General features: G+C 30.0%; 4 protein-coding genes, 2 long non-coding RNA genes and 2 pseudogenes across 7 annotated transcripts; 1 reads left to right on the forward strand and 7 right to left on the reverse strand.

Moving 5' to 3' along the window:
- Positions 1-2047: 2047 nt before the first annotated feature.
- On the reverse strand, positions 2048-3434 carry LOC149888992 (uncharacterized). The gene has a single exon (XM_090089409.1). The coding sequence runs from the start codon at positions 3105-3107 to the stop codon at positions 2103-2105; it is 1005 nt and encodes a 334-aa protein (XP_089945535.1). The 5' UTR covers positions 3108-3434; the 3' UTR covers positions 2048-2102.
- Positions 3435-3922: 488 nt separating this feature from the next.
- Positions 3923-9077, reverse strand: LOC145189488 (uncharacterized). The gene is made up of 8 exons (XM_090089154.1): positions 8954-9077; positions 8568-8589; positions 8408-8461; positions 7992-8203; positions 7657-7840; positions 4749-4826; positions 4434-4710; positions 3923-4264 (listed from the first exon to the last, which is right to left on the reverse strand). Exons 1-8 carry the CDS (start codon positions 9075-9077, stop codon positions 3923-3925), a joined length of 1293 nt encoding a protein of 430 aa, XP_089945280.1.
- On the forward strand, positions 5072-8502 carry LOC149888993 (uncharacterized). Its single transcript, XR_016453062.1, has 2 exons — positions 5072-5560; positions 6748-8502. It is a non-coding gene; the product is annotated as an uncharacterized LOC149888993 (long non-coding RNA).
- A 123-nt stretch (positions 9078-9200) lies between the features above and the next one.
- On the reverse strand, positions 9201-10764 carry LOC149888994 (uncharacterized; annotated as a pseudogene).
- A 3839-nt stretch (positions 10765-14603) lies between these two features.
- On the reverse strand, positions 14604-15862 carry LOC149888995 (uncharacterized). The gene is made up of 2 exons (XM_090089155.1): positions 15031-15862; positions 14604-14751 (listed from the first exon to the last, which is right to left on the reverse strand). Exons 1-2 carry the CDS (start codon positions 15486-15488, stop codon positions 14604-14606), a joined length of 606 nt encoding a protein of 201 aa, XP_089945281.1. The 5' UTR covers positions 15489-15862.
- Positions 15863-20745: 4883 nt separating this feature from the next.
- On the reverse strand, positions 20746-22555 carry LOC145192560 (uncharacterized). Its single transcript, XR_016453063.1, has 7 exons — positions 22545-22555; positions 22289-22315; positions 22046-22066; positions 21611-21640; positions 21512-21532; positions 21279-21302; positions 20746-21197 (listed from the first exon to the last, which is right to left on the reverse strand). It is a non-coding gene; the product is annotated as an uncharacterized LOC145192560 (long non-coding RNA).
- Positions 22556-23891: 1336 nt separating this feature from the next.
- On the reverse strand, positions 23892-26268 carry LOC149888996 (ATP-dependent DNA helicase PIF1-like; annotated as a pseudogene). The gene is made up of 2 exons (XR_016453060.1): positions 24483-26268; positions 23892-24173 (listed from the first exon to the last, which is right to left on the reverse strand). The product of XR_016453060.1 is annotated as an ATP-dependent DNA helicase PIF1-like (transcript).
- On the reverse strand, positions 25480-27372 carry LOC145201986 (uncharacterized). Its single transcript, XM_090089408.1, has one exon. It carries the CDS (start codon positions 27370-27372, stop codon positions 26323-26325), a length of 1050 nt encoding a protein of 349 aa, XP_089945534.1. The 3' UTR covers positions 25480-26322.
- Between the last annotated feature and the right edge of the window lie 469 nt (positions 27373-27841).

Raw genomic sequence — 27841 nt, forward strand, 5'->3', positions numbered from 1 at the left:
GAATACAAAAGTTAAATCAAACAACAAGTGTTATTTTATAATAGTAAAATATCTTGCGATAAAACTCCTAACTTAATTGTATTTAATGTCAGGAGGAGCTAGTAAGCCTCTGATGGTAAACCCTCTAGAGGTAGTATCATAATAAAAAAATTTCTGATCAGCAAAACAAGTTAACATCAAGAAGGGCATACGATTGTAATAAATTGCTTCAACTTCCATACCATCATATTAAACATGACATTAAGATTCAATAATGTCATATTTAAATTTGAAACTGATGTTATGGAAAAGTGTCCATAGCACAAACACAGATATAGTGCATAATACTATATATGATTTACATGTATTTACAAATATATATGCTAAATAAAAAGATATATATCTTGAAAAAGCTTTCCTTTTAAATATAGGAAAAGTAAGAAATGATAATTAGTATTATTTGATAACTACTGATAATTTCTAATAAATACTTGATAAATAAAATACTGTAAGTAAAAGTTAATGTTCCATTCATCTAAAATGTTGATTTTCCACACTTGGTTGCTCATTCAGTTCAATAAGGATATCATTGCATACATTTAGTAGATTGACATTAAGCAACAGCCTCATTCGATTGGCTTCGTCTATAAATTGAAGATTTTCATCAAAATTTTCAAGATTTAAGCCTATAAACTCATTTAAAACGGCAGATTGTACTCACCCAGCAATTAACCCCTTTATAATCTTTTCAATTTGATGAAGAGTAGCTTGTTCAACTATTGAAAGTAAGACTGAGCGGTGAATCAAATCTTCCATCATAAAAGCTTTGTATGTATTCCAGGTATGTAAAGGATTGTCGGATTCACAAAAGTTCTAAATAATCAAAACAACTGTCTAATTTGCTTAGGCATACATGTTAAAATCGCCTGAGAAAGAGTATTCTGCCATTCAGTGTCATCTTGCAACAAACCTTTCAAAACACATACTTCACGAAACGTTTCTATGACAATACCATCAACAGTAAGCTCATCCTCCCAAGATGTTGCTCACCTTACTTGCAAAAGTAACAATCTAAGAAAAAACAATTCTGCAGTGAATAATTTTATACATTCATGCTTTCACCTTATCACAACACATTAACTAACCTTCCATTTACAATTTTTATCATCAAATATAAAGTGATAAGAAATGTCTACATACAAATAGTAATGTGCTCTTTCATTTTTAGTACTTAACTTAAACCATTCCGTTAGGTGCCTATCACGTTGAGCTGCGCGATCTAAAGCCATTTGTTCTGCTCCTTCTCTAAAATACACTAATTGATTTTCAGGTAGATAAACTTTAACACGTATAATAGTGTGTTACAAATGACTTATTGGATACTCAAAAAATCGCCACATTGCTTCAGGTGCACTAACATAACAACAATCTAAAAAACTGTTTACTTTATCATGGTTAATTTCTTTATTAAAATATTGGCACAGTCATGACCCTTGCATATATATTTGTAAAAATATTTAACAGCCTTAACAGACATGCAAGCTTCAACATTAATGTGAATTTGATAATTCTTTGATAACCATGGATTGTGAGGTACTACCCAGCGGTTATCTACATTGTTACCTTTAATATTGATAACCAAATCATTATCAAGACGTCTATTGCGTGGATAACCGTTATGAACTGCTACTGTGCTAGTATTAAATTTTTTAGGATAGTTTTTGCTGCACACCCCATCTTTCATGCAGGGAGAATTTGGATTCAGTTTGTCTCATGGACCGTGAATCATGCAAGTTTTAACAACGTCATAAAGGTCTCGATTAATAATCGGATCTGGAATTTCTGCAGATATGAAATTATTGATATCATGTGCTGTTTCAAGCGGTAAAACTGCAGTTAAGCGGCGTAAAATAATTTAATATTTTTGCTTTTAGCGCTCTCGCTCGCAGAGGCTAAAAGTTCTTAAATAATTATAAAAACCAAAGTAGATAAATTTCAAAGTAGTTATTTTTTAAATACCTTTTTTTATTAGAATTATAGAATATAGGATACTACAATTATTGTTCTTGCTAATATATTTTTAAAAAATATGTGGCTATGAAAATAGCCGTTTTATTTATCAATTACAGAGGATACTGACGAGACACACAAGATAGAAATGCCGAAAATATAGGAAAATCTTTAAATGTTTGACGCCAGATAAATTCATGAAGATGTGATGTAAACAAGTCTTCACGCGTACCAAACTGCTGTCGAAGTTTACGCTTGACACGCATCCAAAGGTTTTCGACGTTTTGTGTATGAACATCGCTATCAAGGGGATTAACAAAATTGCGTTCATGCACGACAACTGAATGAGAATATATCCCATCTTGGAGGTTATCTAAACCAGCATAAGAAGCCCAGCCATCGGAAACAATATGACTTCCTGGCAAAATAAACCTTTCTATAAGGTTTTTGAGAGTTTGTGCATTCCGATCTGGAACTTCAACTAAGAAGCACTTGCGTGACTCTCTCTCGATTCCACCAAATACCCAATGACTTGGGCGCCACTGCCCCCGATGATATTTACGGTGAAAGAATTTAGATTCGTCAATTTCGACTACAATTGGTGTCCCGTCAGCATTAATACCCCCTATAATTGTTGGATTTGTTTCCAGGTAAACTTCGCAGACATCTCGGCAAAAGTTTCCCCAATCACCTAATGTATGGCTAGCGTCATTCATACAGGCTTCATGTTGTATATCGCTCTGTGACATATTGCGACTCCAGCCATAAATATAACAAATCAACTTTTGAAGTGTCAACCTACTTTGACTGAAGAAGGATCCCTCTCTTACACTTCGCCGCTGTTTGCAACCTTTACAATACCACCGGTAACCATCTGTGGCATCTTGATATGCGTTTAGCCCAAACTGACGTTGGCACGTATCACAGTACATACTATTTTTTATCAATCTGCGCTTTGCTAACCACTGTAAAGCAGATAATGGGTGTTTAATAGAGTAACCAAGCTCCATTAAACACCAATTTTCTTGCAACACACGTGGTTCAGCCAGGATTTCATCTTCAGCAACAATAGTTGTTGGAGCACTTGGTCTCCCACGACCAACACGTTGCATAGCCATCTAAACGAAGATTTACCATGTTAACTAAGAATAACTATTTACTTAATATAAACGATTTATTCAGTGCAGAATCAATTAATAAAATTAATTTTTGTATATATAAATATAATACGTATATAATATATAAGTAATAGAAATGAGAAAATAAGAAAATTTAACAGTGACTATTACTTTTACTTATCTTTTGTATGAGGCTTTTCTTTTCTTTTCTTTTCTTTTTATACATTTCGAATTTTTCCATATTTCGAATGTGGTTTTCTTTCACGTTTCGTAAAGTTACTTTCAGATAAATTTTTTTCATTTTCACCATCGCAGAGTTTAATCAAGCGAAAATTTAAAATTATTTTACGCCGCTTAACTGCAGTTTTACCTTTCAAGCTTATCATCATTTGCAAAGTGAAGTAAAATATGAACATGTGCCATTCCACGCTTTTGAAACTCAATAAGCTGAACATGTTACAACTTTCCCTAATACACCATGCTTAAAAATGAGAAGGTTATTTAATTTGAGTTTAAATACTCAAATACTCAAGTCAGGTCTATCATTTGCTGTCTGACCTGGATATAAATTTTCAGATATATCGCGCTATTTTGGGTTGCAAGTGAAAGTAATTAAAAGATCTAGTTTACCATACTTTAATTACAGCAATAGCATCTGCAAAGTTTTCATTTAAAGCTCTAGGACTTCCTTCATAAGTTGATGGCAAAACTACAACACGCCCTGGTCTAACATTATGATTAGATCAACAATACATAAAACTATATTCATGTTTACGTTCTACTGATAAAAAAAAGCTGTGTTTATAAAAATGTTTTTATCGTATAATTACAATAAAAGATTTTAATAGTTGATTTGCCTTTATTGGTAAAGGAAGACTTTTTTTTAAAATCGCAGCTGCCAACATTTGCCAAAATGATTTTGATCCTGAAGGATATTCCAGGTTGAACGCATAAAAAAAACATAACTTGGCGTGTATAATATCAACAAGATAATTTTTTTGGGCAACCACGACACCGTCAATGCATAGAATATATTCTTCTCCTTCAAGATAGACTGTAGGCTGCATGTCGACCAATTCAGGTTTTTGCTTAACAATAACAGAGCGAGGATTTAAATAATGATTAATAGCCATCACAAGGTCGTCGTCATCATATTCCTAAAATATCGTTAAAAAAAACTTATAAACACCTTTTTTTAATAATTGAATAAAAAAATTCATAATTTTTGATTAAATTAGTATTTACTGTTATAGAAACACCATAGAAACAAGCTAAACTTTAATCGAAGCAGCAAAAAAGAAAATTTTAAACAATATTATGACATACTTGTGGTGTCTTTAGAGCCTTTCTCAGAAGATGTCCGTTTGAAGCTAAAAAAACTCTGCAAGTAGGAACTTCAAGACCAGCATCCAGTTCAACCTCTTGATGCCAGAGTTCCTCGCCATGAATGATTGCTGGAAAACGTTTTATAATATCAGCAACTTTAGGGTAGCTAATAGAAATCCACTCTTTGCGTTGACGAAAGGTATATTGCATACGCTTTTTAAGAAAATCAACATCTTGCTCGTATTTCCTCATTTCAGCTTGCATGGCTAGCTCATGAGCTTGCCATGCAAGCCTAGCCATCAATTTCATGAATGAAATTGATAGCTAAAATCATCTTCTCCATCATTATGAGCATTCTGTGTGATAGTTGTAACAGAAAAATTTATTTTACGCCTACACACATAAATATTTACATCAATAAATAAATATATATATATATAATATATACTTACATATATACTTACATATATACTAAAATCTAAACCTAATAGACATTTCTCTAATTCGATTGCGCAACTAATTTCTCAGCTTGAAAAAGAGGCCAGTAAGGACAAAAATGTAAACAGATTAAAACTCTTTCTCGAAGTGATCTGTTTTAAGATACCTTATTATATGGTCAAATTTTATATATCTTAAACTTGGTGCTATACCAATTTGGCCAAATTTACTGTACTGAGTTGCTTTGTCAAAGATCTTCCAGCCTAACGATTCAAAGAAGTCTGTTTTCACATAATAAGCATCACGTAACCTATAAAGGATTAGTTGGAATTGCTCCTTCTGGTGCAGTAACATTTGTTAGTGAACTATTTGTTGGCTCTATTTCTGATATTGAAATAGTTAAGCAATCAGGACTTTTGCAAAAAGAGCTATGGGAGAGTGGTGATTCTATAATGGCTGATAGGGGTTTTTTAATTAATGATCTGCTTAAGCCTTTAGGTGTAACACTGAATATTCCAGCCTTTTTAAATGGGAGAGATCAGCTATCATATGAAGAGGTTATAGAAAGTCAAACAATAGCAGCTTTAAGAATTCATGTAGAACGTGCCATACAACGAATTAAGAAAAATAAACAAATACGAAATGAAATACCTCTTGTTTTATATGGATCAATTAATCAAATTTGGACTGTAAGCTGTTTATTGTGTAACTTTATAGATCCTCTTATAAAACAGTAAAAATATAAGATATGTAATATTTATTACTGAGAAACATAGAATGATAAAATATATTTTTTATAAAAATCGCTTAACTTATCGATAACATCTAAAAAATAAAATACATCAAAATCAACATTTACAATAATAATTCCTTTATAAACATAAACTATGAACAAACAATGAGTTAGTCCAGATAAACCCAGGGCCATTTGGACCTGGTATAATAGCCAAATAAGTGATCCTTCTTTAGAAATAATTCTCCTGTAGGTAATGAACCAATATAAAATGTTTCTTCCTTAACTAAATCATTAGGATTTTCATTTCTTTTTGTGTAAGGACACTTAATTTCAATTAAACATGGCTTTGAATAAATTAAAACAAGTCCATCTGGACTTGCACCTAGCCAAGGGATGCATGGTTGAACTAATAACCCAGTCTCAAGTATTTTGATATTTTGGTTTAATCGATAAAGCATTACATTTTAAAATTTTTCTTTTGCAATTTCTTCATTAATATTACCGTGATTTAGCATTTCTTTAACATTGTTGGATTTTTTAATGTCTTCTGTAAGTTGTTTTATCAAAAATTCAAAGTTACTTTTCCTAATATAAATCTTATGTGCATTTGATGATGTTATTCTATATTTTCTCTCCTTAGACCATTGTGCACATTGCCTTTGTTTTACAGTTTTTTTTTTGTAATGATATACTTTCTTCTTGTGAGACAATTATTTTTTTCATAAACTCCATTTCTTTTGGGGAATAATTCCATGTATCAGGTATATCTAAAAATTTACTAGGTAAGGTAAGGTTAGAAGTTATAACAGATTCGCATTCAACATTTTGACATAAGTGTGATAAAACAATAAAATTTCGTTCAACTGGTAAAAGTTGATATGAAAGTGGGGATCCTAAACACTGCATGCCAAATTTTGTGATTTCTGAATCAATGAGAATTTTATTTGGTATAATATGAGCATAGCCAATATTTGGATTAATTTTTTTAAAATTATTCTGTAGCTTCATTACAGCATTTAAGTTGTCTATAAAATTGAAGTTACATCTTGCCTCATATACTGTTGGGTTAATCCCTTTTTATAAAGTTAGCATGAAGTACGTTTTTCATTACAGGATATATTTTTTTCTGTTTCTCACCAGGCACTCCCCATTTTCTTAAAGTACTTGTGCAAGCGATTTCAGAAGGAACAACTTTAAAAGAATTTAATGAGTAATCTGCCAACTCTAACAGTAAACCCATAATGTGATTGCAATAACCACTTAATCCAGCTGGGCAACTGCAAGAAGCCTTATCAACTTGACTATTTTTGCGATTTATGTATATTAGCATTTTACGAATCATTTTTTTCATACTTGCTCGACAGGTACATTTTGCAATGAAGTGTTTGAGTGTTCGTGTTGTAAATAAGCTGTCTGTAGAAATGTAACGTTCTTGCTTAAATTTCAGTCCTCTTTCTAACGTTTTTTTATAGTTTTTCTTTTTAATTTACCGCATTTGTTCATATGATTATCAATTTCACGTCTGGTGAACACTGGGAGAAACTCAAGAGATTTTCCCCAGCACATATCTTCTTTTAACGATACATCTTTTTTTGAATTTAATTCTATCTTCAGATCTCTATTTATATCATCTAATATTAGATTTTGAATTTTTTTATCTTTAAAGCAGTCACTATTAAATCCATTCATTTTTTATTGGACAAGTAATTTATTAAGAATTATCCTTTAAATTGTTTGCAGCTATTTGTTTACATTTTTGTCCTTACTGGCCTCTTTTTCAAGCTGAGAAATTAGTTGCGCAATCGAATTAGAGAAATGTCTATACTAATAATAATTCCTAACCTTGCTTCAAACAGAAAATATGCAGACTACCCCTTTGCATGCTCTCCCTAAGTCAGTCAATGTGTGTACTTACCATTTTTCATAAAAATTGCTGACCATGACATTTTTTACAAAAAAACATACTTATGAGGCCAATAAATACCGGATACACAAAAATATTCCCGTAAATAACTCTATTGGTATAATTATGTTTTATTTATTACTTACTTGCACTGAAAAGCTTTTTTTTCTGGCAATAGGTTTCTTCTAAAGTTCTTAAACTTATTCGTTAGACACTTTAACCACATCGAGCCATCTCCATTTATGTCTATGAGTGTTGGATACCGTAGAAGCACTTTATTCACTAGTGCCCTCAGATCCTCGGGATAAGGATACCTTTTAAAAAAAAAGAATAATTACTGTTAAAAAATAAACCAATACAATATAAGGTCAAATTATGTTTTGCACTTTGATTTAAAATAATGTCAAATTGTTAAAAATTGTAATTAATATTATTATACTAACAATGTGGTTTTACAAAGTGACATAAAAAGCAGATCTACAATCTGCAATCTTGTAGAGGATGTTTAAACGGACTGGGATAGGCTGATCTCCATTAAATTGAGGAGGAAAATCAGGAAGCTCTAAGCTAAGCCTCTTACGATAAACACTCAAATTTGATTTTTTCTTAGATAATTGGGTTAAAGGAATATTCTTTGAAGTCAATGATGGTGAAGTTAATATGGTGTTACTTGTACTTTCAGCCTCCATTTCTCTATAAAAAACAAAACAATTCAATTAAATGTGACAAAGCTTTGGTAAAGTTTTTATTTACCATAATTGGTATATAATAAGAGCTTTGGAAGACTAAAAATTTGATATATATATATCCAATTTTTATTGTAATCTATCATCATACAGTAGTGATCTAATCTAATTGTAGTAACAATTTAATCAAAGAGAAGTGAAAATCACTAACCTGTCATCAAATAGAAGTGTCATGTACGATTGTGCTCTGGAGGTAGAAGCTTTGCTGAAAAAATACAAAATACAGAAAAACAAGAAAAAATAATAAGAAATAACAATGCATACTTTAATTTAATATTTAAACAATATATCAAACTAATAAATAAAAAGACTATTTCAACGGATTGTGAATCTCTAAATCATTACAATTAATACAAAGAATTTCATTTATATAGCACAGTAAAAATATTTTGGCACAACTATATCATGTTCTTTAATCAAGTAATTGGCAATGGATGATGGTCGTGTAAGTCGTCGACTGTTACAAAAATGTATTTTGACAATCTAATTATGTGAAAAGCTTGAATGTGTTCATCATATTCAACTGTAGAACATAGTTGACGCTGTAAGAATATTGAACTGCACTTGTAGCAATAATGCTAGCAAACTCCTGAGGCCTAAGAAGAACGCAGTCACCAATTCGGTACAAAATAGAATTATAACTTGCAGACTTGGCATAAATTGTTTTAGTAAGCTCGGGCCAATTTGTATTAAAGACTTGCTTGACAAGAAATGGAAGAGAAGACATCAATTTCCGTAGTTCCTTTAAGAATAATTTCTACATCAACAAAATCATTTCTTGTTCGATCATATGCTGCCCTTTTCTGAAGTTTGCATGCCATAGTGTATTGAATATTTTTAAAGTTCTTTGAGTTTGACGCAAACAAGAAGCCACACTGAGGATTCCGTGCTTCTCAAGAAGATGAGGGTAATGCACTGTATAATGTTATTTTGGTGATACAGAACTATTGGGAAAATTGTGCTATGTCAAATGATGGTGCAAAACTAATATCCACTAACTGACGCAAAAGCTTCCATGTACTCCAGACTGGATCACTTTTGGGAAAGTAATCAGCAAAGAGAACACCAAATAATCTCATAAAACACCATATTTGAACTGCTTTGCCCTTAATTTCTTTTTTCACCACAGGCCCAGGTTTATTTGTTTTATCAGCACCTTTGAATTGAAATGTATTCATCTAAGTATTGATCTGTTTCCAAGTTATGAACTTGCTTTCAACTGCATAATTCAGTATTAACTTCATCTCCTTCGGGCAACATCCTTCAAGTAGATCATGCATAATGTCAGGAGGAAGAGATAGAACAGGGTGAAAATTCTTGAGACAGTGAAGCGGTGAACAACAGACAACACCATAAGCAGTACCAAAGAAGCATCTTCCTGAACCTTTTCTACTATAGCATTATGATTACTGACAGTTCGTAAAATGCAATCTTTGGATGCAAATAATGTTTTCAATCTGGGTTTAGTTATCATACAATAACGACATGGTCTAGAAGAGTTAAAACCACATGTAAAACCACATGTAAAACCACCAATGAGATGAGATCCTAAGTTAACTCCAAGAAAGCTAACAAAACATACAGGGTAATGTTTATTCTGTATATACACACCATTTGATTGTACATCATTTAAGTAATTTATGAATACTTTAAGAATAGCTGGAAGGCCAAATTCTGCAATGTGTCTTGCTGAAAATAACAGGACAAGATTGTGGTGCTTTAACTGACTTCTATACTTTTTTTGCAAACTTATAATACAAAAATAAAGACAGAATGTCTTATGTTTTTTTATGAGTTTGTTGCCGCAAAGGGTTTGAATTATATCTAAAATCATCTGAGTATAATATGATTCCTATACTTTCTGGATGGATAGCAAAAAACATATTCTGCTGAAGTAACTTTCCATGAACAAAGTCATCGCGGATTTTTGGAGGATTTGTTATTGAATTTGCGTTCTTTATTGCAGATAATTCTAACTGCTCAATCATATTAGCTGAAGACAAATATTGTTTGAGATTTTCTTTGATTGGAACATAAATGTAGTGTTTTTCTGAACTTGAAAGAAAAACTTTTTCAGGAATTACATAAGAAAATTCATTCTTTAACAGAGATTCATACTTTGATTTAACTGAACATGTTACAATAGATGGACCCATGATCTCATTGAAGTCTTTTATCTTGCATAAGTCTGATAAAATTTCATTGTAAGTGGTTTCAGGAACAAACTTCCTGCAAGTAAATTTTAGCTTCAAGTCACACAAGAGCTTTTCATAAGAAGGTTCTACAACTAAACTTTCTGCTTCCATAACTTGATTTTCAGTTGCATTAATAGTGATATCTTCATACAAGAGTGGATCACGTATGTTTGTAAATGGTAGATTAGTCAGATTAATTTTATGCTTTCTTGATGAATGTGATGTTAATGAGCTATAACACGAAAATTGCTGGTAGCAAACATGGCATTTCTATTTTTGCATAGGATGGAAGTGATATATGTGACCACGGAGTTTTCTTTCATTTATGCACTCATGTATAGTAGTGCATTGGTAGATCACTAAAAAAATATAAATAATCATTTGTTTCTTTAACTGCAGATTCTTTATCTAAAATAATTATAAATCAATTCTCATCAAGAATTAAAAGAACTACAACTTTTAAAAAAGTAACAGACATGATAATTAGTACTGCTCATTTTTTGAAATTGTTAAAAATTGAAACAATTAGGAATTTCTTTATGGTTATCAGTGCTGTACCCAGACTTAATCCATACCGTTTGAACAGTATGGGTACCCAAACTTGAAATTGCATAAATTATAAATTTCAAAATTACTAAATAAAGGAATGTAAATGCAAAGAAAAACCACTCTTGTATTAAATTGCAACAGAAATAAAATTTTATAGCTGATAAAAACAATAGTTTTTGAACTTTTTTTTTTTTTCTTTAAATTTTTAGAAAGTAAACATATTTTCTTTATTACATTGATATTATTATTAGAAAATAACATTCATTGAATAACTTTAATATACTATAGCGGCATAAAGTAAGTATACACCATTGAGTTTTGCATACATTTATTATTTTAAGCAATTAAAAACACTGTAAATTGTTGCAAACACAATCTTTATTTATCAGAATCATCAAAAACAACACTCTGTATCAAGAACATGCAGTTTGATCAATATTTAGTATGGTAACCTCGCGCTTTAATAACATGTTTCATACGGTTTGGCATTGACTCAAACAGGCGAGTAATTGTAACATCATCAATATTGTTCCATGCATCTTGCAAAATTAACCAAAGACTATCCAAGTTAGATGGCCTCTTTCCTTCAATGTTCTTTGCCAAAACGCTCCACAAACTTTCAGTCGGATTCATGTCCGGGATCTGAGCAGGCCAATCAAGTATTGCCACCTGATTACGCCGAAGAAAATCTGTGACAGTCTTGGCATGGTGCATTGTCATGCTGAAAGAAGAACGAGTTAAGTTGCCCAAACAGTGCACTTGCAGAAGGAAACATTGTGTTTTGTAGTACATAAATGTACTGGTGTTGGTTCATACTTCCAGTACATCGATAAAGGTGCCCAAGCCCATAGCCAGACATAAACCCCCAAATCATTAAACTCTTTCCTCCATGCTTGACAGTTGGGCCAATACAGTTTTTACTGAATTTTTCACCAACTCTTCTTCGCACAATTACTCGTTTGGAACTAAGGAACAACTAGAAAGAACTTTCATCACTGAACAGGACATGTTTCCAATCATCTACTGTCAAGTCTTTGTGTGCTTTAGCAAATGCCAATCGTCGACGAACGTTTGTAGCTGAAAGCAGTGGCTTCTTTGCAGCCACACATCCACGAAGACCTGCTTTCAGAAGGCGCTGACGTACAGTTCGAGTTGCCAGAGTAACCCCGTGTTCTTCAGAAAGTTTTCGACCGAGTTGAGGGGCAGTGAGTCTACGATCCTGCAAGGACATTCGAACTAACACTCTGTCAGTGTGTGGAGTTGTTTTCTTTGGTCTTTCAGATCGCCTCTTATCAGTTGTTGAACCAGTTTCGATATTTTTATTTATTATTTTCTTAATACCCATTGGTGTTGCTTTAAGTTCTCTGGCTATTTTTCTTTAACTTGCACCTGTTTCTGCCAAGAACACTGCGCGAAGTCTTTCTTCTGTTGTCAGTCGACGATATTTGGGCATACCTTCAAATATAAAAATGAATAATTACACAAAATATATCAGACAAATATGAATAATGAAAAACCAAATACATCAATTAATCAGTATTAGCTTAAACTAACAAATTGTAACTAAAAATTCTCTAAAACCCAACATGCATCTCAACAATGGATAATAATAATTTATTAATGACTTGGCCTAAAGTCAAAACTGGTCAGAACCATTTTGAAAGTTTTTAGGAAAATAAAAAAAAGTTATTCGTTAATTGTTATTAAAAACTTAATTATAATAACAATACTATAACATTGTAAAACAATTACTAACCTTGTCTTCAAAATTTGCACAATTAAACAATATAAAGTTAACTCTTTAAAGTTTAATTTTTACTACACAACATGAGTCACACTTGCTATTGTAAACAGGAAGTGCAAAGAATATTGATTAACTTAAATTCACAGAATGCAATAATTGCTTCTATTATGTTTCTAAAAATAAGAAATACCACATTAAACTATTATTTTTACGATTTGGGTAGGGTGTATACTTACTTTCTGCCGCAATAGTATATTTAATTTATAATTAAAGTGTAGTTTGCAATCGAAACATTAAATCATTTAAGCAAAGATTATTACCACGTTATTGCATTCTAAAATTTAATCCTGCAAGTGGATCATAGATATATAGTTGACAGCATGTCTGCGGAACATCTTGATTTGGTCTTAATTTACCTACACGATGAAAAACTTGACTACATATTTTAAAACAAGGCCGTCCATGTTTCATAGGTGGAACTACATTAGCGTCAAATAAAGCATAAGAAAGACAGGCATTATAATTTCTAATATATTTTAATATATTCAAATTGGCATTTCTATCTGCATAGTTTCTTCGATAATATAATTCCTACAGAAATGTTTAATGTTTAACGTCGTTTCATCATTAGTTATTAGGCTTTTAATTAGTTACTAGGCTTTGAAAGTTCTTTTAATGCACGCGGTCATTTGAGAAAGATCTTTAAAGCGAATTAAAACTTTTTTCCTTTCGGAATTTAGTTATTAAATTAGCTTTATTACTTAAAGAATCATACTGAGATAAATAATCATCGCTAAGATCATATTATAATTGAAGTAACTATATGAAATAGTTATACATTTTTGTAAGATAAAGTAGAAAGGATTTAAATTTTTATTAGATAAAGTAGAAAGGATTTTAATTTTTTAAATCGTTTATATTTTGTTTGTTTCGTTTATAGCAGTTTTATTTTTATTATTTTATTTTTTAGAAGGAAAATCGTTTATAGCAGTTTTATTTTTATTATTTTATTTTTTAGAAGGAAAATAGGGGTATGGATGTTATTTAAAGTTATACTAATGCTATTTCCATAAAATGGTTATTACAACTTAGAAATTTCTGTGATGCCATTAACTATTTTTGTTGTTTTTTAGAAAATTTAGAAAAATAATTTAAAGTTTTGTGCAAACACTGACATGGCATGTCACATGTTACTGTATGCAAAGGTTAAATTTTGTTATGAAGATTACAGTTCTTATGAGAAAAAAAAGAAGGTAAAGAGTATTGTTTGTAAATATATATTTTGCATCCTTTTAAATTTTCTCACGTCGTTTTTAAAATTTTTGTTTGCGCAAGTCTATTGTTTGCATATATACTTTTTTGATATGTATGTGTATGTGGTAATAAGTGCTTTATAGTTGTTTTATCAATGTGTTTTTATAATAATATAAAGTGCTTTTTTATTGTTTGTGTATGTGATAATATGTGTAATATAATTGTTTTAAAAATGTGTTTAAATATGTATACAAGGTATTTATTTATCTAAGTATATATTTAACCTTATATACATATTTAAACACTTTTCTTGTGCTTATATTTGGTACATATGTTTATATTATGTTGTTTCCGTGTTTTCAAAGTGCTGTGACTTGGTAAACATCTACCTGAAAATCAGGTTAAATCCACGTTATTTTGTTCCAAGAACTCTCTCACAACCATGTTGCCATTACATCCCAGAATTCCATATTTCCTCGCAAGTGCAGAGAAATTTATCTATTATAAGATAAGATTTTATGTTATTTTTACAAAAGCAATTCTTTAAAATAGTTGTAGTCTATAATGTTTTATTTTGTTTAAATTACAAAAAAACAAAAATAGAGTTATATTACTTTTGAGCCTTTTTCGATCTCCTGTACATCTTTTAATAACCCAGACTTGTCAAATTCAATACTTTTCGGATCTGGAGAATGTCTTTTTTTCTTCATACATTTAGATTTGCCTATAGTAATATTCACTTGAATACATGAACTAAACATATGCACTGAAAATGCATGATTTTCATGTGTAAAAGTTACTGATCCAGCAAATCAGTAGTACGTTTATAGGTATATCATTTTATACGTTGTATATAGTGGTTACGCTATAGTGCGACACAAACAAAACGTTAACCTGCTTAAAATTCTCGCTTCTTATATATCTTGATAGTTTAACATATAGCAAACTATCAGCATATTAAAAAAAGTTACTGTTATAAAGTTTTATATATTACTAACAAGTGTCTTCCTCAGATTTTTTCCATTTCAAAGCATCTTGTTTGGATTCAAAGTATCTTGTTCGGATTCAAAGTGAAGACTAGTCCGTAGCTTTGAATAGGCAGACTTTGACTGTCGAACACCAAGCAGTGTATTCATGTCTTTATTGTCTTTTGTCCACTGAGTTTCAACAGTTGCTTTCATTTCTCTGTGAGATTCTCTTAATTTTTTCTTTTTTTCATCTGCAGATAATTTTTCTACCAAATTAGTTGAAGGTAATTTGGACAAAATCTTTGTAAATGATGTGTCGTATAAAGAATTCCATGTCGTGTTGATGTTCTCCAAAATTGATTCGCATGCTTTTTTCATGTAAGGAAGCGAGTTTTTAGTAATAGGTATGTCAGCCTTGATTATATTACTAGCAGTAGAAGTGGGTTTAAGACAGGTGTTTAGAAGAACATTGTTAAGATCACTGAGTGGTATGCGTGGTTTTTTTGTTCTTTGACTAACCATTTTTAGTAAACTGTTCGCTGGTTTTCCGTACCTTTTACATTCTTTACAGCCATTAAGTGTATGTTCTTTTTGAACTTGAGGCTCCAAAATATTCCATGCTTTTTGAGAATATTGCTCAGAAAATCCTTTTCTTGTTTCACTAACCAAACTCTTCTTATGGAAAAAATTAGACAATTCACTATATTTTCTATAAAAGTATCTTTCTTCGACATGAATGTCAGGAAACTGGCAACAAGAATTTTCATACCTTTTCTTTTTTTGCAAATGATGGAATTCTTTTAGGCCTCTTAAAATTTCAGCTTTGATATAAAAACATTAAAACAGTTTAGCAATGTTCTTAGGTTCGAATTTAAATGTTCGCAACCTCTTCAAGTTTGTTTTTTTTTTTTTTTTTGCGAAATTCGAACTTTGCGCGGTAGAAATTGGAAAAGCATATTAGATTATCCTAATTTGAGCCCAAATAAATCTTCTGACATCTAAGGGGCATTTGTCATTAGCCTACTATACAAAAAGGCTGAAGGTCGACCCTGGTGTAAATTTATCCTGATATTTTTATTTTTTCACTTTTGATTAGCTCAAGCATAGGGTATATTCTAACCTTTGATTTTAACAAATCAGGAGATAATAACTTACTTGAGCTTAGGAAATAAAAATTTATAAGGTAGTAAATATTTTCTTTCTAAAAAAAAATACAGTTGAAGATTGTCTTTTAAACTGCGTTAAAATTACTGGCCCTGCCATCAGTCTGATCCACCATGTGCTTAACGTAACCTTGCACATATCAACCTTTGTCAACTTCCACATGTTTTCCAAGGTATTTTCTAAAAATTAACAACGGAGAAGTTGGATGAAAGAGTAAATTTTAGCAAAACCTTATTGTGAGATTTAATACAACTATTTAAAGTGATCTATTATTGGGAAAGAAAAGATTAATTAGTATTTAGCATTATCATTTCTTACATTTGCAATGAAACAATCTACTTAATACCATAATCTCACCATGATCTCATTCCTGTATATCGCATTTCGAAGAGTGCTTGATATTTATTTTTCACTATCCTATGAGACATAAGGTTTGTCATTATTAATCAAGCACCTTGTATTTTATACACAATCTTATGTATTTATCATATAATGAACAAAAAATTTTAAGAAATTTAAAAAACTTCTCTCTTATATTTGTTCAGGTTTTAGTTAGACCAACACCAATTAAAACTTCAAGGTTGACTAAAGACAAATAATTTTCTTTGTACTTTCAAAACTTGTCTTGTTTTTAAATATTATTTAATTTTCTGAAAAATGGAAATTTTATAAAACTTGTAGTACTAATTGAAAAATAAACAACATGTAATAAATCACACAAGATATAGTAAATCACACAACTTAGATGTATGCATGAATGCATGTATATATGTATGTATATATGTACCTGCAAGTATCTATATTTTTAAGGTTTTAAGATGTATTGGGTTAACATATACCAAGTATGTTACACAGAAAATGAAGCATAAAAATTAGGAAAGATAAAGTGAAACATTAATTTCATCTTCAAGTAAAAACCAAAAACCTAAAAATAAACATGAGTGGCAACAAGTAAGCATTTGCGTCTCGTTATTTTTTTTATTCGAGACGAGACGAGACAAAGATATCAGGGATATAATTTTAAAAATCCGAAAGAAAATTTATTGTCCCGGTTTTAACTTAATTCCGGGACAGTTTATTCGTCAATTTTTTCCGGGATATTACTCGTCTCGTTATGCTTGTTCCGGTTCATTTCAGAGAAAACGATTCCGAGACGCAGACCCTTAGCAACAAGATAACTAGTTTAACATATTTTCATGTAAAACTTTTAAACTAGAAAGTGATATTTGTTTTGCTTGAAACAACTACAAAAAATTTAAAAATCTAAAAATTCATAGGCGAGTTTAAATCTCTTAAACACAGGTCAACAAGCGATCCTAAAAGTTTGGCTATACAAGATTGTTTGCTCGTTACTGATAATTTTATTTACTGATCATTATATAATTTCTTTTCTTACCAACGGCAGATTTTTTTTCAATTAATTTTACATAATTATTACCTCTCGATTAGCTTTTCAATATTTGTTAGTTCATTACAACCTGATCTTGTCAAATAAAAAACTCAATTTGATCACATGGTTTCACCCGACAAAAAAAACAAAACTTTAATACGCTAATCGGCTTTATATCTCAAAGCGTCGTTAACAATATTCTTTCCTTTTAGTCGGGTTTGCGGCGACGCCGGAAGTTTTTTAAAAACGTCGGATTTTCTAATCGTGCCACAAATCACAAGTTGTACAAGTGGATAATAACAATTATCGAAGAGTACTAGACTGAACATTACTGAAAAAGGTGTGCATATAGGTCATTTTGTTTATTTTTAAAGATATTCTCCTTTTTAAGAAAAGACAAAATCCGTCATAACCCATAACGTCGTAAAAAATTAATATTTTAATTTTTAACAGCTTCAGCCTGGTAACGTTCATTTTAGTGAATTGTTTGCCAAAAAAAGTTATGTTCAAAAGAAATGTTTGGTGGTGCAATCGAACACTAATAAAAGCCAGACATGCCTTAAATCACCCGAGTGCCACCTCATTTTTAAAAATATAAAATTGGTTGTGTAATTATGCTACTTAGAAATATAGATCTCAAAGCTGGGTTATGCAATGGTACTCAAATGAAAGTTTGTGCTCTTCAAAATAATTATATTGATGCAGAGATTTTGACAGGTGTTTCTGGTGGTAAACAGGTTCTTGTTCCTCGAATTCAGTTGGCTCCATCAGATTTTAATTTACCTTTAGTTTTGAAATGTCGTCAGTTTCCTGTCAGATTGGCTTATTCAATAACAATTAATAAAAGTCAAGCTCAAACATTTGATAGAGTTGTGGTATATCTCAAAAAGCCGTGTTTCTCTCATGGTCAACTATATTTTGCATGTTCAAGAACTAGAGCATTTAGTAGTTTGTTTTTCAAAATTAATAAACATCTCTTTCAAGTTGTGGTAGGTGAAAGTGTTTCACAAAATTATGTTATATTTTCTAATGTTCTTAATTTATAGTCTTGAGATTTTCATTCTCAAAATTTACCGTTTGTAGGTTGTGAGGATATTTTGTATATATAACTTCATTATTATTATTATTATTATTATTATTATTATTATTATTATTATTATTATTATTATTATTATTATTATTATTATTATTTTTCATAGTTTTTGATAATTATATCAGTCATTTGATATTTTTATAAAATGTATTTATATGTGTTATATAAAATCATATTTGCTTATAGTTGTATATATGTTTAAATTATGTTGTTTTCATGTTTTCAAAATGGTGTGACTTGGCATTATGTTGAGCAAGATTGATAATCTTGCCAGCCAAGCGATGTACTTATAGCAGAGGTGTGACTTGGCAGCATTTAGTACCAGGCGGTGTTACTGTTTTAGAGCTAGGTTGCGTTGTCTGGCCTTTTTAATTATTCTTGAAACACTTAATAATGTCTGTTAATGTTCAACGTAATGTGTATGAGAGAGTATGCAACCTTGACTTAAAATCTAGGGTGTTTTAATGTCTTAAATTTGAAGTAATTGAATAACTAATATTGAATATAAAAATAAATATACTTTTATGTATTTATATGTTTAGTAAAAAGATAAATATAGTTAATTTTAATTTAGTTTGTTATTTTCGCTGGATTTTAGGATCAAGGGTGTAAATATTCTTTTGTTATGTTATTGTTGTGATGTTTTGTGTTGATAGACTGCTTGGCTTACCTTCACGTTTGTGTCAATTGTTAAAAATGAATAGTAGGTAGTTTCATTATTGGAACTTACTGCTTTTTTTTATTTACTAAAAGCCAAGTCAAAATTAAGCTGAAAATGCATTTTACATCTTGGTTTGATTTTTTTTTTTTTTTTTTTTTTTACAGTAGTTTTAATCCTTTTGTACTTCAAAATTGATTATATAGTTACGTTTTCGATAAATATTTATATTAACTGCCATGTCAAAATAGGTTACTATAAATAGCTATATCGATTTTCAGTTTTTTTTGTGCTTTTTTTTTTGTTGTTGTTGTTGTTTTTGTAATTACAGTATCGTAGTTCCTTTTTTTTTTTTTTTTCTTTAAGATTTACGATTGACGCATTTATACGACTTATAAAAAGAAACCTGATAACCTTTTATTGTAAATTTTTGTCAGTTAAAATTATATAAACTAGCAAAAAGCAACCCGTAATACGGGTTATGGTCGGTCTGTTAATTTATGGTGGCTGTTTTCCACAATTTAAAGTTGCGAAACCATTACTAATACCCTTTTAGAAAAACGCCTTCAAATTTAAAAAGTTAAATCATCTGTAAAATTAAAATAAAATGTATGCGGAGGTAAAATAATTTACCAATTATTTAACATTTGAGAAATTTACAATTTATATAAGTGTTATCGATGTAAACCAAAGCAATTTGCGTCTACATTACTTAGTACAACATTACGTTTTTAGTTACTGATCACAAAATAACAACGCGTTAACATGCTTTAAATAGACGAAAAAGTAAAGCTGAAATATTGTTGAATTTTTATTAATCAAATTAATGTAAAACGAAAGTAATTTACACATGAGTTATTTATTATTTGGTATACACTTGTTACATGTGTTTTTAAAAGATGATAGCCTTTAAAACGTTAAATGTACACAATTTAACAAATTTATTATAAATAACTAAGCATTTGAGTACAAATACGTTTCAAACAAAAAAAAGTTATTTTACAATCAAACATCTGTAAAACAAGTTTAAAACAATGTAAACTTTGATCTTTTATATTGTTTTAATTCGTCATACGATAAGCCTAAATAAAAAATTGTATCATAAGTAGACGTAGAAAGAAGAAACCATTAAAAAAAAAAAAAAAAATGGAACACGATATCCCTGAGTTTCGGTGACTTGTTGTTATACTTAATACTTAAACTGTCATGATGCAGCTCGTCGGTGTAGTTTTATGAAGTTATTACATGTTGGCTTTTAGTACTCTTTAGTTTAATTTATAAGACATTACAATAGATTTAAAATATTTTAATTAAAAAGCAAATTAAAAAATTCAAGGAGCCAAAGTATAAACAGATAAAAAGATAAATTCAAATTGAGATATAAATTGCATTTATATAGCAAAACATTTTGTTTTGGCTAATAGAAAATTTTAAAGCAAAGAGTTCAGTGAATTAAAATACCAATTAATTATAAATAGATTGCTTATATCTTATGATGAATGTTATATTATGATATCATATGAAAATTGGGTAATGTATCTATTTAACAATATCTAAGTTTAATTGTTGTAGCACATTAAATTTTTAATTAAAAAAGAGAAAAACAAACCAAATATACAACTTATATTATTTTAAAAAATTACAAATATAAAATTACAAAAAAAAAAAAATTACAATATTAAAAAAAAGTGAAAAAAACAGCAACCAAAAAGTTATAAATATCTTCACTGATAGAAGACATTTACAACCTTTTGGTTGCTGTTTTTTTTTTTTTGTGTCTCCCAACACCCCGGTATGGATGAGGCCTCCATTTAAACGATGGCTCATCCATACCGCCATTTCTACACCACTTATTGAAGGACCTCTCCGAGAGAGGCCCTGGGTGTTGGGAGCGATACGTCTTGTATTTTTCGAATGTTAACGGCTCTAAAATGACAAATAGAAGGATACAATAAAAATTAAAATTATTTGCTATTTTATTTAATCAAATATAAAGCATAACCTCACCATTTTCACGGGATGAAGAGGTTGCTAAAAATATTTTAATAAAAAAAAATGAGTAAATTAAAAAGGGTTAAAGTTATGAAAAATGTAATTTTAATTTTAATAAAAATATGAGTAAAATACGATCAGTTTAAAAATGTCATATTTATATTTATATTATTTGAATTAAATAGTTCTTTCACCTAAAGCACATATTTCTCCAGAAAAAATATATAAAATTTAAAACACTACCCTACCAATTGTGCTTCTACCAGACACTAAAGACAAAAAAAATACCTAAAAATAATTGATAAAATAATATTTTACATATAAATATATTATTATAATTTTTTTACCTATTCCCTTCATTTCCTCCATAAAGTTGTCTAAAGAAAGAAAAAAGATAGCTGAAGCTAAAACTAACAAAAAGTAAAATAAAAATTGACTATAAACTAAACCAAAAGTATAAACTAAAATAAACTTTAAATCTTAATATCTGTACCTCAGAAGACAAAGGTTGGTTGTTCAGAAGTGGCTTTGCACTATTTTTAACTTTTTACTTTTAATTTTTCTCAAAAATGTATTTAATGTGCCTGAAGACAAATTAAATAAAACACGAAAAAAATAACAAATTTAACCATCATGAATAAGCCAATAAGCCAATAAAGACTAATTATTTAACTATATTCTCTCTCCTAGACAGTTTCTAAAATGTGACAACCGATTTTGGACTTTTGAGGTACAGATATAAATGCTTCATTTATTTAACTATACTAATATATAATTTATACTTAGTTTCTTTTCCAACTCTCCTAAAAGAAAAAACAAAATAAAGGTAAAGTACTTGAAGTTTTAAAATTCCAGTTACAGTACAAATAAACAAATTCATGTTAACAAATACCTAATGGCAAAAACACTGACTTATCTGTGTCTTCGCTTCTGTGTCTAAATAATAAAAGCACTTAAATGTATAGACGTTAAAATATCTACTTAACTTTTTAAAAATAAACTCATTTAACTGATGTAACTGATACCTTTATTATTAGCTCTTTCTTTATCAACTAAAGAAAATAAATCTTAAACTTACTTGATATAATATAATAAGAAGCTGCCTTACTGAGAGTTTTAAATTTCTTCTCTTTATTACTGACAATTTTAAGTAGGGCCTAAGTTCTTGAGCTTATTGTAAAAATTACAAAAACCTACTAATTTCCTTTAAAGTCAACAACCTTATTTTAAAAAACATTTTAGTTACTTTATAAAAAAACAAAATCCTTTAAAACTTACTTCCTCTCTCTTCATTGTTGTCAGCTAAACAGAAAAACAAACAAACAATTGATAGTGAGTTATCACTTTGTTAGTAGGTTAAGTAGATTAAATAGATCTTTGATCTATTCAATTTGCTCTAACTGTCGACAACCTTATCATTAAACTGTAACTGTTTTATTATTGTAAAGTTAATTCAAATCAACAAACATATACGAACTGCAATTTGTAACATTTTATTATAACAAAGGGAACAATACTTACTTCTTAGTAATTCAGCGACTAAAAATAAACAAATCTTTAATAACTAACTACGTAACATGATACGAATCAGTAACATAATACACATCTAAATAAATACAAACCTTCGTCATCGACGATTTAAGACATTCTATTAATTCGATATTCGATATAAAAAATAAAAAGAAATACGCTTAAAAACAAATTTAATATAGGTAATAGACATGCTAAGGTATAAAAAAAAATGTAAACGAATAAATTGATTAAATAGAATGTAAAATCAAGACGCCTATGTTGTTCATTGGCGTTTTATATTTCTCTCCTATTCATAACCTTTTACAATTTATATATCGTTTTAAATTGACCTTTTGACGCATGCGCAATTATATAATTTCTTACGCTAATTACAACAGCAATTTTAATCAATGCCTAAAATAACTCATCATTGATAATCTATTTTAAATAAATCATCAATTTTAGTCAATGCCTAAAATAACTCATCAATGCGTCTAACTCATTACGCAAATAATTAGTTTATTTACTAATATGTGCAGTAAACATATCTGGACATAAGAGCCAATTTGCCTTAACTTCACTCTTTGTGAATGAGTAAAATACAAATTTAATATTTATGTCGCATATTCCGTCTGGGCCATATAGCCTTCTAATCGTTATTTATTACAGTTTAATAGGAAACCACGATCTTAAATCACTTTTATGAGCCAAAAAATCTTAAAATAGTATTTTTACTACACTATCACATTTAGCTTTTTATATTCTGGCCTCTTTTCTGACCATTTTTGTGTATGGCTTCTTTGTTTTAATAGTTTTTAGTAAACGGAAATTTGATACCATTTACTAAAAATTCCTATTGTTACTCGAAATTTAATTCTCTTAAATGTTTTGACACTAACAAAGGACCTCCCTTCCCTGTTTTTGGCTTAATGGTGGCCAGGAGAATAGCTATTTTTATTAAGAGTAATCAAGTTTTTGATGAATACCTTTTACCAAAATAATAAAATGTAAAACAATGATTTATATGTGTAAGAATTTTTTTTATTTTTATTCTATATAAAAATTTAACATAAGAATTTTTTCTTTCCTCAAAAGTGTTGCAAATGCAAACTAAGCTAATTAATTAGTTAAACACCTTATAGAATTTAAGTAACTCGATATTTGAAAAAAGCGCAAAACTACAATATTCTCCATGTTTTAAAAGGAATTTAGTTGCGACCCCCCGTTTAAGAAGATCCCCAAAGTTACGCACAACAAATTATTAGGCATAAAATAGAGAAAATTAAAAAAAAAATTGAACTAATTACATATATTTATATCATTTTAACTGACAAAAATTTACAATAAAAGGTAATCAGGTTTCTTTTTATAAATCGTATAAATGCGTCAATCGCAAATCTTAAAAAAAAAAAAAAAAGGAATTATGATACCATAATTACAACAACAAAAGAAACAAAACAAAAAAACACCACATAAAAACTGAAAATCAATTTACCTATTTAAAGTAACCTATTATGACATGGCAGTTAATACAAACATTTATCGAAAATGTAACTATAAAATCTGTTTCGAAGAACAAAAAGATTAACAATACAAAAAAAAAACAAAAAAAAAAACAAATTAAGATAAAAATTGCATTTTTAGCATAATTTTGTCTTGGCTTTTTAGTAAATAAATAAAAGCAGTAAGTTCCAATAATGAAACTACCTATTATTCATTTTTAACGATAGACACCAACGTGAAGGTAAGCCAAGTAGTCTATCAACACAAAGCATCACAACAATAACACATAACAATAGAATAATTACACCCTTGATCCTAAAATCCAGCGAAAATAACAAACAAAATTAAAATATGAAATGCAAAATTAGAAAACCAATTTAAAGTTAACTATATATTTATCTTTTTACTACACATATAAATACATAAAAGTATATTTGTTTTTATATTCAATATTAGTTATTCAATTACTTCAAATTTAGGACATTAAAACACCCTAGATTTAAAGATCAAGGTTGCATACTCTCTCATACACATTACGCTAAACATTAACAGACATTATTATGTGTTTCCAGAATAATTAAAAAAGGCTAGACAACACCTAGCTCTAAAGCAGTAACACCGCCTGGCACTAAATGCTGCCAAGTCACACCTCTGCTATAAGTACACCGCTTGGCTGGCAAGGTTATCAATCTTGCACAACATAATGCCAAGTCACACCACTTTGAAAACATGGAAACAACATAATTTAAACATATATACAACTATAAACAAATATGGTTTCATATAACACATATAAACACATTTTATAACAATATTAAATGACAGATATATTTATCAAAAACTATGAAAAAAAATATTAAAATAATAAATAAAGTTATACATACAAAATGTGCTCACAACCTAAAAACAGTAAATTTTCGAAATGAAAATCTAAAGACTATAAATTAAGAACATTAGAATATATAACATTATTTGTGTAACACTTTTCACCTACCATACCTTGAATGAGATGTTTATCAATTTTGAAAAACAAACTGTTAAACGCTCTAGTTCTTGAACATGCAACATATAATTGACCATGTGAGAAACACGGTTTTTTTAAATATACCCCAACTCTATCAAATGTTTGAGCTTGACTTTTATTAATTGTTATTGAATAAGCCAATCTGACAGGAAACTAACGACGTTTCAGAACAAAAGGTAAATTAGAATCTGATGGAGCCAAATGAATTCGAGGAACAAAAACCCGTTTACCACCAGAAACACCTGTCAAAACCTCTGCATCAATATAATTATTTTGAAGAGCACAAACTTTCATTCGAGTACCGTTGCATAACCCAGCTTTGAGATCTAAATTTCTAAGTAGCATAATTACACAACCAACTTTCAATTTTAAACAATGAGGTGGCATACCTGAAGGAGTTAAGCTGTTCAAAAACTCAACAGGAAAGTTATTTCTTTCATTAAGGTCATCAGTATCAATTTGATCAGCACTTAAATAAACTTTAACCTCACCCGGCAGACATTCAAGCACTTCTTCATTGATTGATAATGAATCACCATTAGTTGGTGTTAAAATTACGCATTTAGAATAATCATTTTGATCAGCATCTCCAAAAATCTTTTCAACAATCGATTCATTTTCTCTAATAATGCACTGATTTGGTATTTCAATGCATCTTTTAAAAGGATACTCCCCTTTGACAGGTATTGTTCCATTCCCAAGTTTTAGTAGCCATTGGGAAAATTCACCTTCCCCATCTTGTACTCTCATATTTTCAGTTAATGCAAACTTCTGCACCCATTGCCAATGCAAAGAACATTTTATACACGATTCTAGTATTTCAGCTGGTTGTCCTCTTTTCACAACAGGCAGAATTTGCCTAAAGTCACCACCAAAAAGAATGATTTTTCCTCCGAACGGAAAGTTGTTGTTGCAAATATCTTTTAACAACCTATCAATTGCATTTAAGGCATGTTTAGGTATCATGGATGTTTCATCAAGCAAAAACAAACTTGTCTTAAAAAATGCCCGTGTATAGAGTTAGAGGTTACATGTGCTATTATCCAATATTGGAACAGGAAGTTTGAATAAGCCATGCAATGTAGATCCATTTGTAAGAAGAGTTGCTGCTATGCCAGTCCATGCAGCTGTAGCAGATTTAAAGCCCCTACTTATGGTTTCAGCAATCAAGTAATTATAAATAAAGGTTTTTCCACTACCAGCTGGTCCATCCATGAAAAACAATCTAGAATATTGATTTTCTACACTCGGTTGCTCATTCAGTGCAGCAAGGATAGCATTACATACATTTAATTGATTGACATTAAGCAACAGTCTCATTCGATTGGCTTCGTCAATAGATTGTTGAACATTTTCATCAAAACTTTCTAGATTTAAGCCTATAAACTCATCAATAACAGGCAGATTGTAATCAGCCAGCGTTTTACCACTTTGATTAATAATCTTTTCAATTTGATGAAGAGTAGCTTGTTCAGCTGTTAGAAGTGGGAATGAGTAGTGAATGAAGTCTTCCATCATAAAAGCTTTGTATGAATTCCAGATATCTAAAGGATTGTCAGGTTCACAAAAGGTCGAAATAATTGAAAGCAACTGTCTAATTTGCTTTGGCATACGTGTTAAAACCGCCTCAGAAAGAGTATTCTGCCATTCAGTGTCATCTTGCAGCAAACCTTTCAAAACACATGCTTTACGAAACGTTTCAAGAACAATACCATTAACAGTACGCACATCCTCCCAAGATGTTGCTCCTTTTGCTTGCAAAAGTAACAGTCTAAGAAAAAACAATTCTCCAGTTGGATTTACTTTATACATTCTTACTATCACCTTATCACCACCCCTTTGTCTAACCTTCCATTTACAATGTTTATCATCAAATATAAAGTGATAAGGAATGTCTACATACGAATAGCAATGTGCTCTTTCATTTTCAGTATTTAACTTAAACCATGCAGTTAGGTGCGTATCACGTTGAGCTGCACGATCTAAAGCCATTTGTTCTGCTCCTTCTCTAAAATACACTAATTGATTTTCTGGTAGATGAACTTTAAGGCGTATAATAATGTGTGACATGTGACTTATTGGATACTCAAAAATTCACCACAATGCTTCAGGTGCACTATCATAACGACAATCTAAAAAAGTGTTTACTTCATCATGATTTATTTGTTCATTTATTAAAATATTGGCACAGTCTTGACCTTTGTATATGTATTTGTACAAATATTTAACAGCCTTAACAGACATGCAAGCTTCAACATTAATGTGAGCTTGATATTTCTTTGATAACCATGGATTGTAAGGTACCACCCAGCGGTTATCTACATTGTTACCTTTAATATTGATAACCAAACCATTATCACGACGTCTATATCGTGGATAACCATTATGAACTGCTACTGTGTTAGCATTAAATTCTTTAGGATAGTTTTTGCTGCACACCCCATCTTTCATGCAGGGAGAATTTGGATTCAGTATGCCACATGGACCGTGAATCATGCAAGTTTTAACAACGTCATAAAGGTCTCGATTAATAATCGGA

The sequence above is a fragment of the Hydra viridissima genome, unplaced genomic scaffold, assembly GCF_058129835.1.
Source record: "Hydra viridissima isolate aposymbiotic clone 2 unplaced genomic scaffold, HvirCarnegie_v1 scaffold_5, whole genome shotgun sequence".
NCBI classification, from domain to species: domain Eukaryota; kingdom Metazoa; phylum Cnidaria; class Hydrozoa; order Anthoathecata; family Hydridae; genus Hydra; species Hydra viridissima.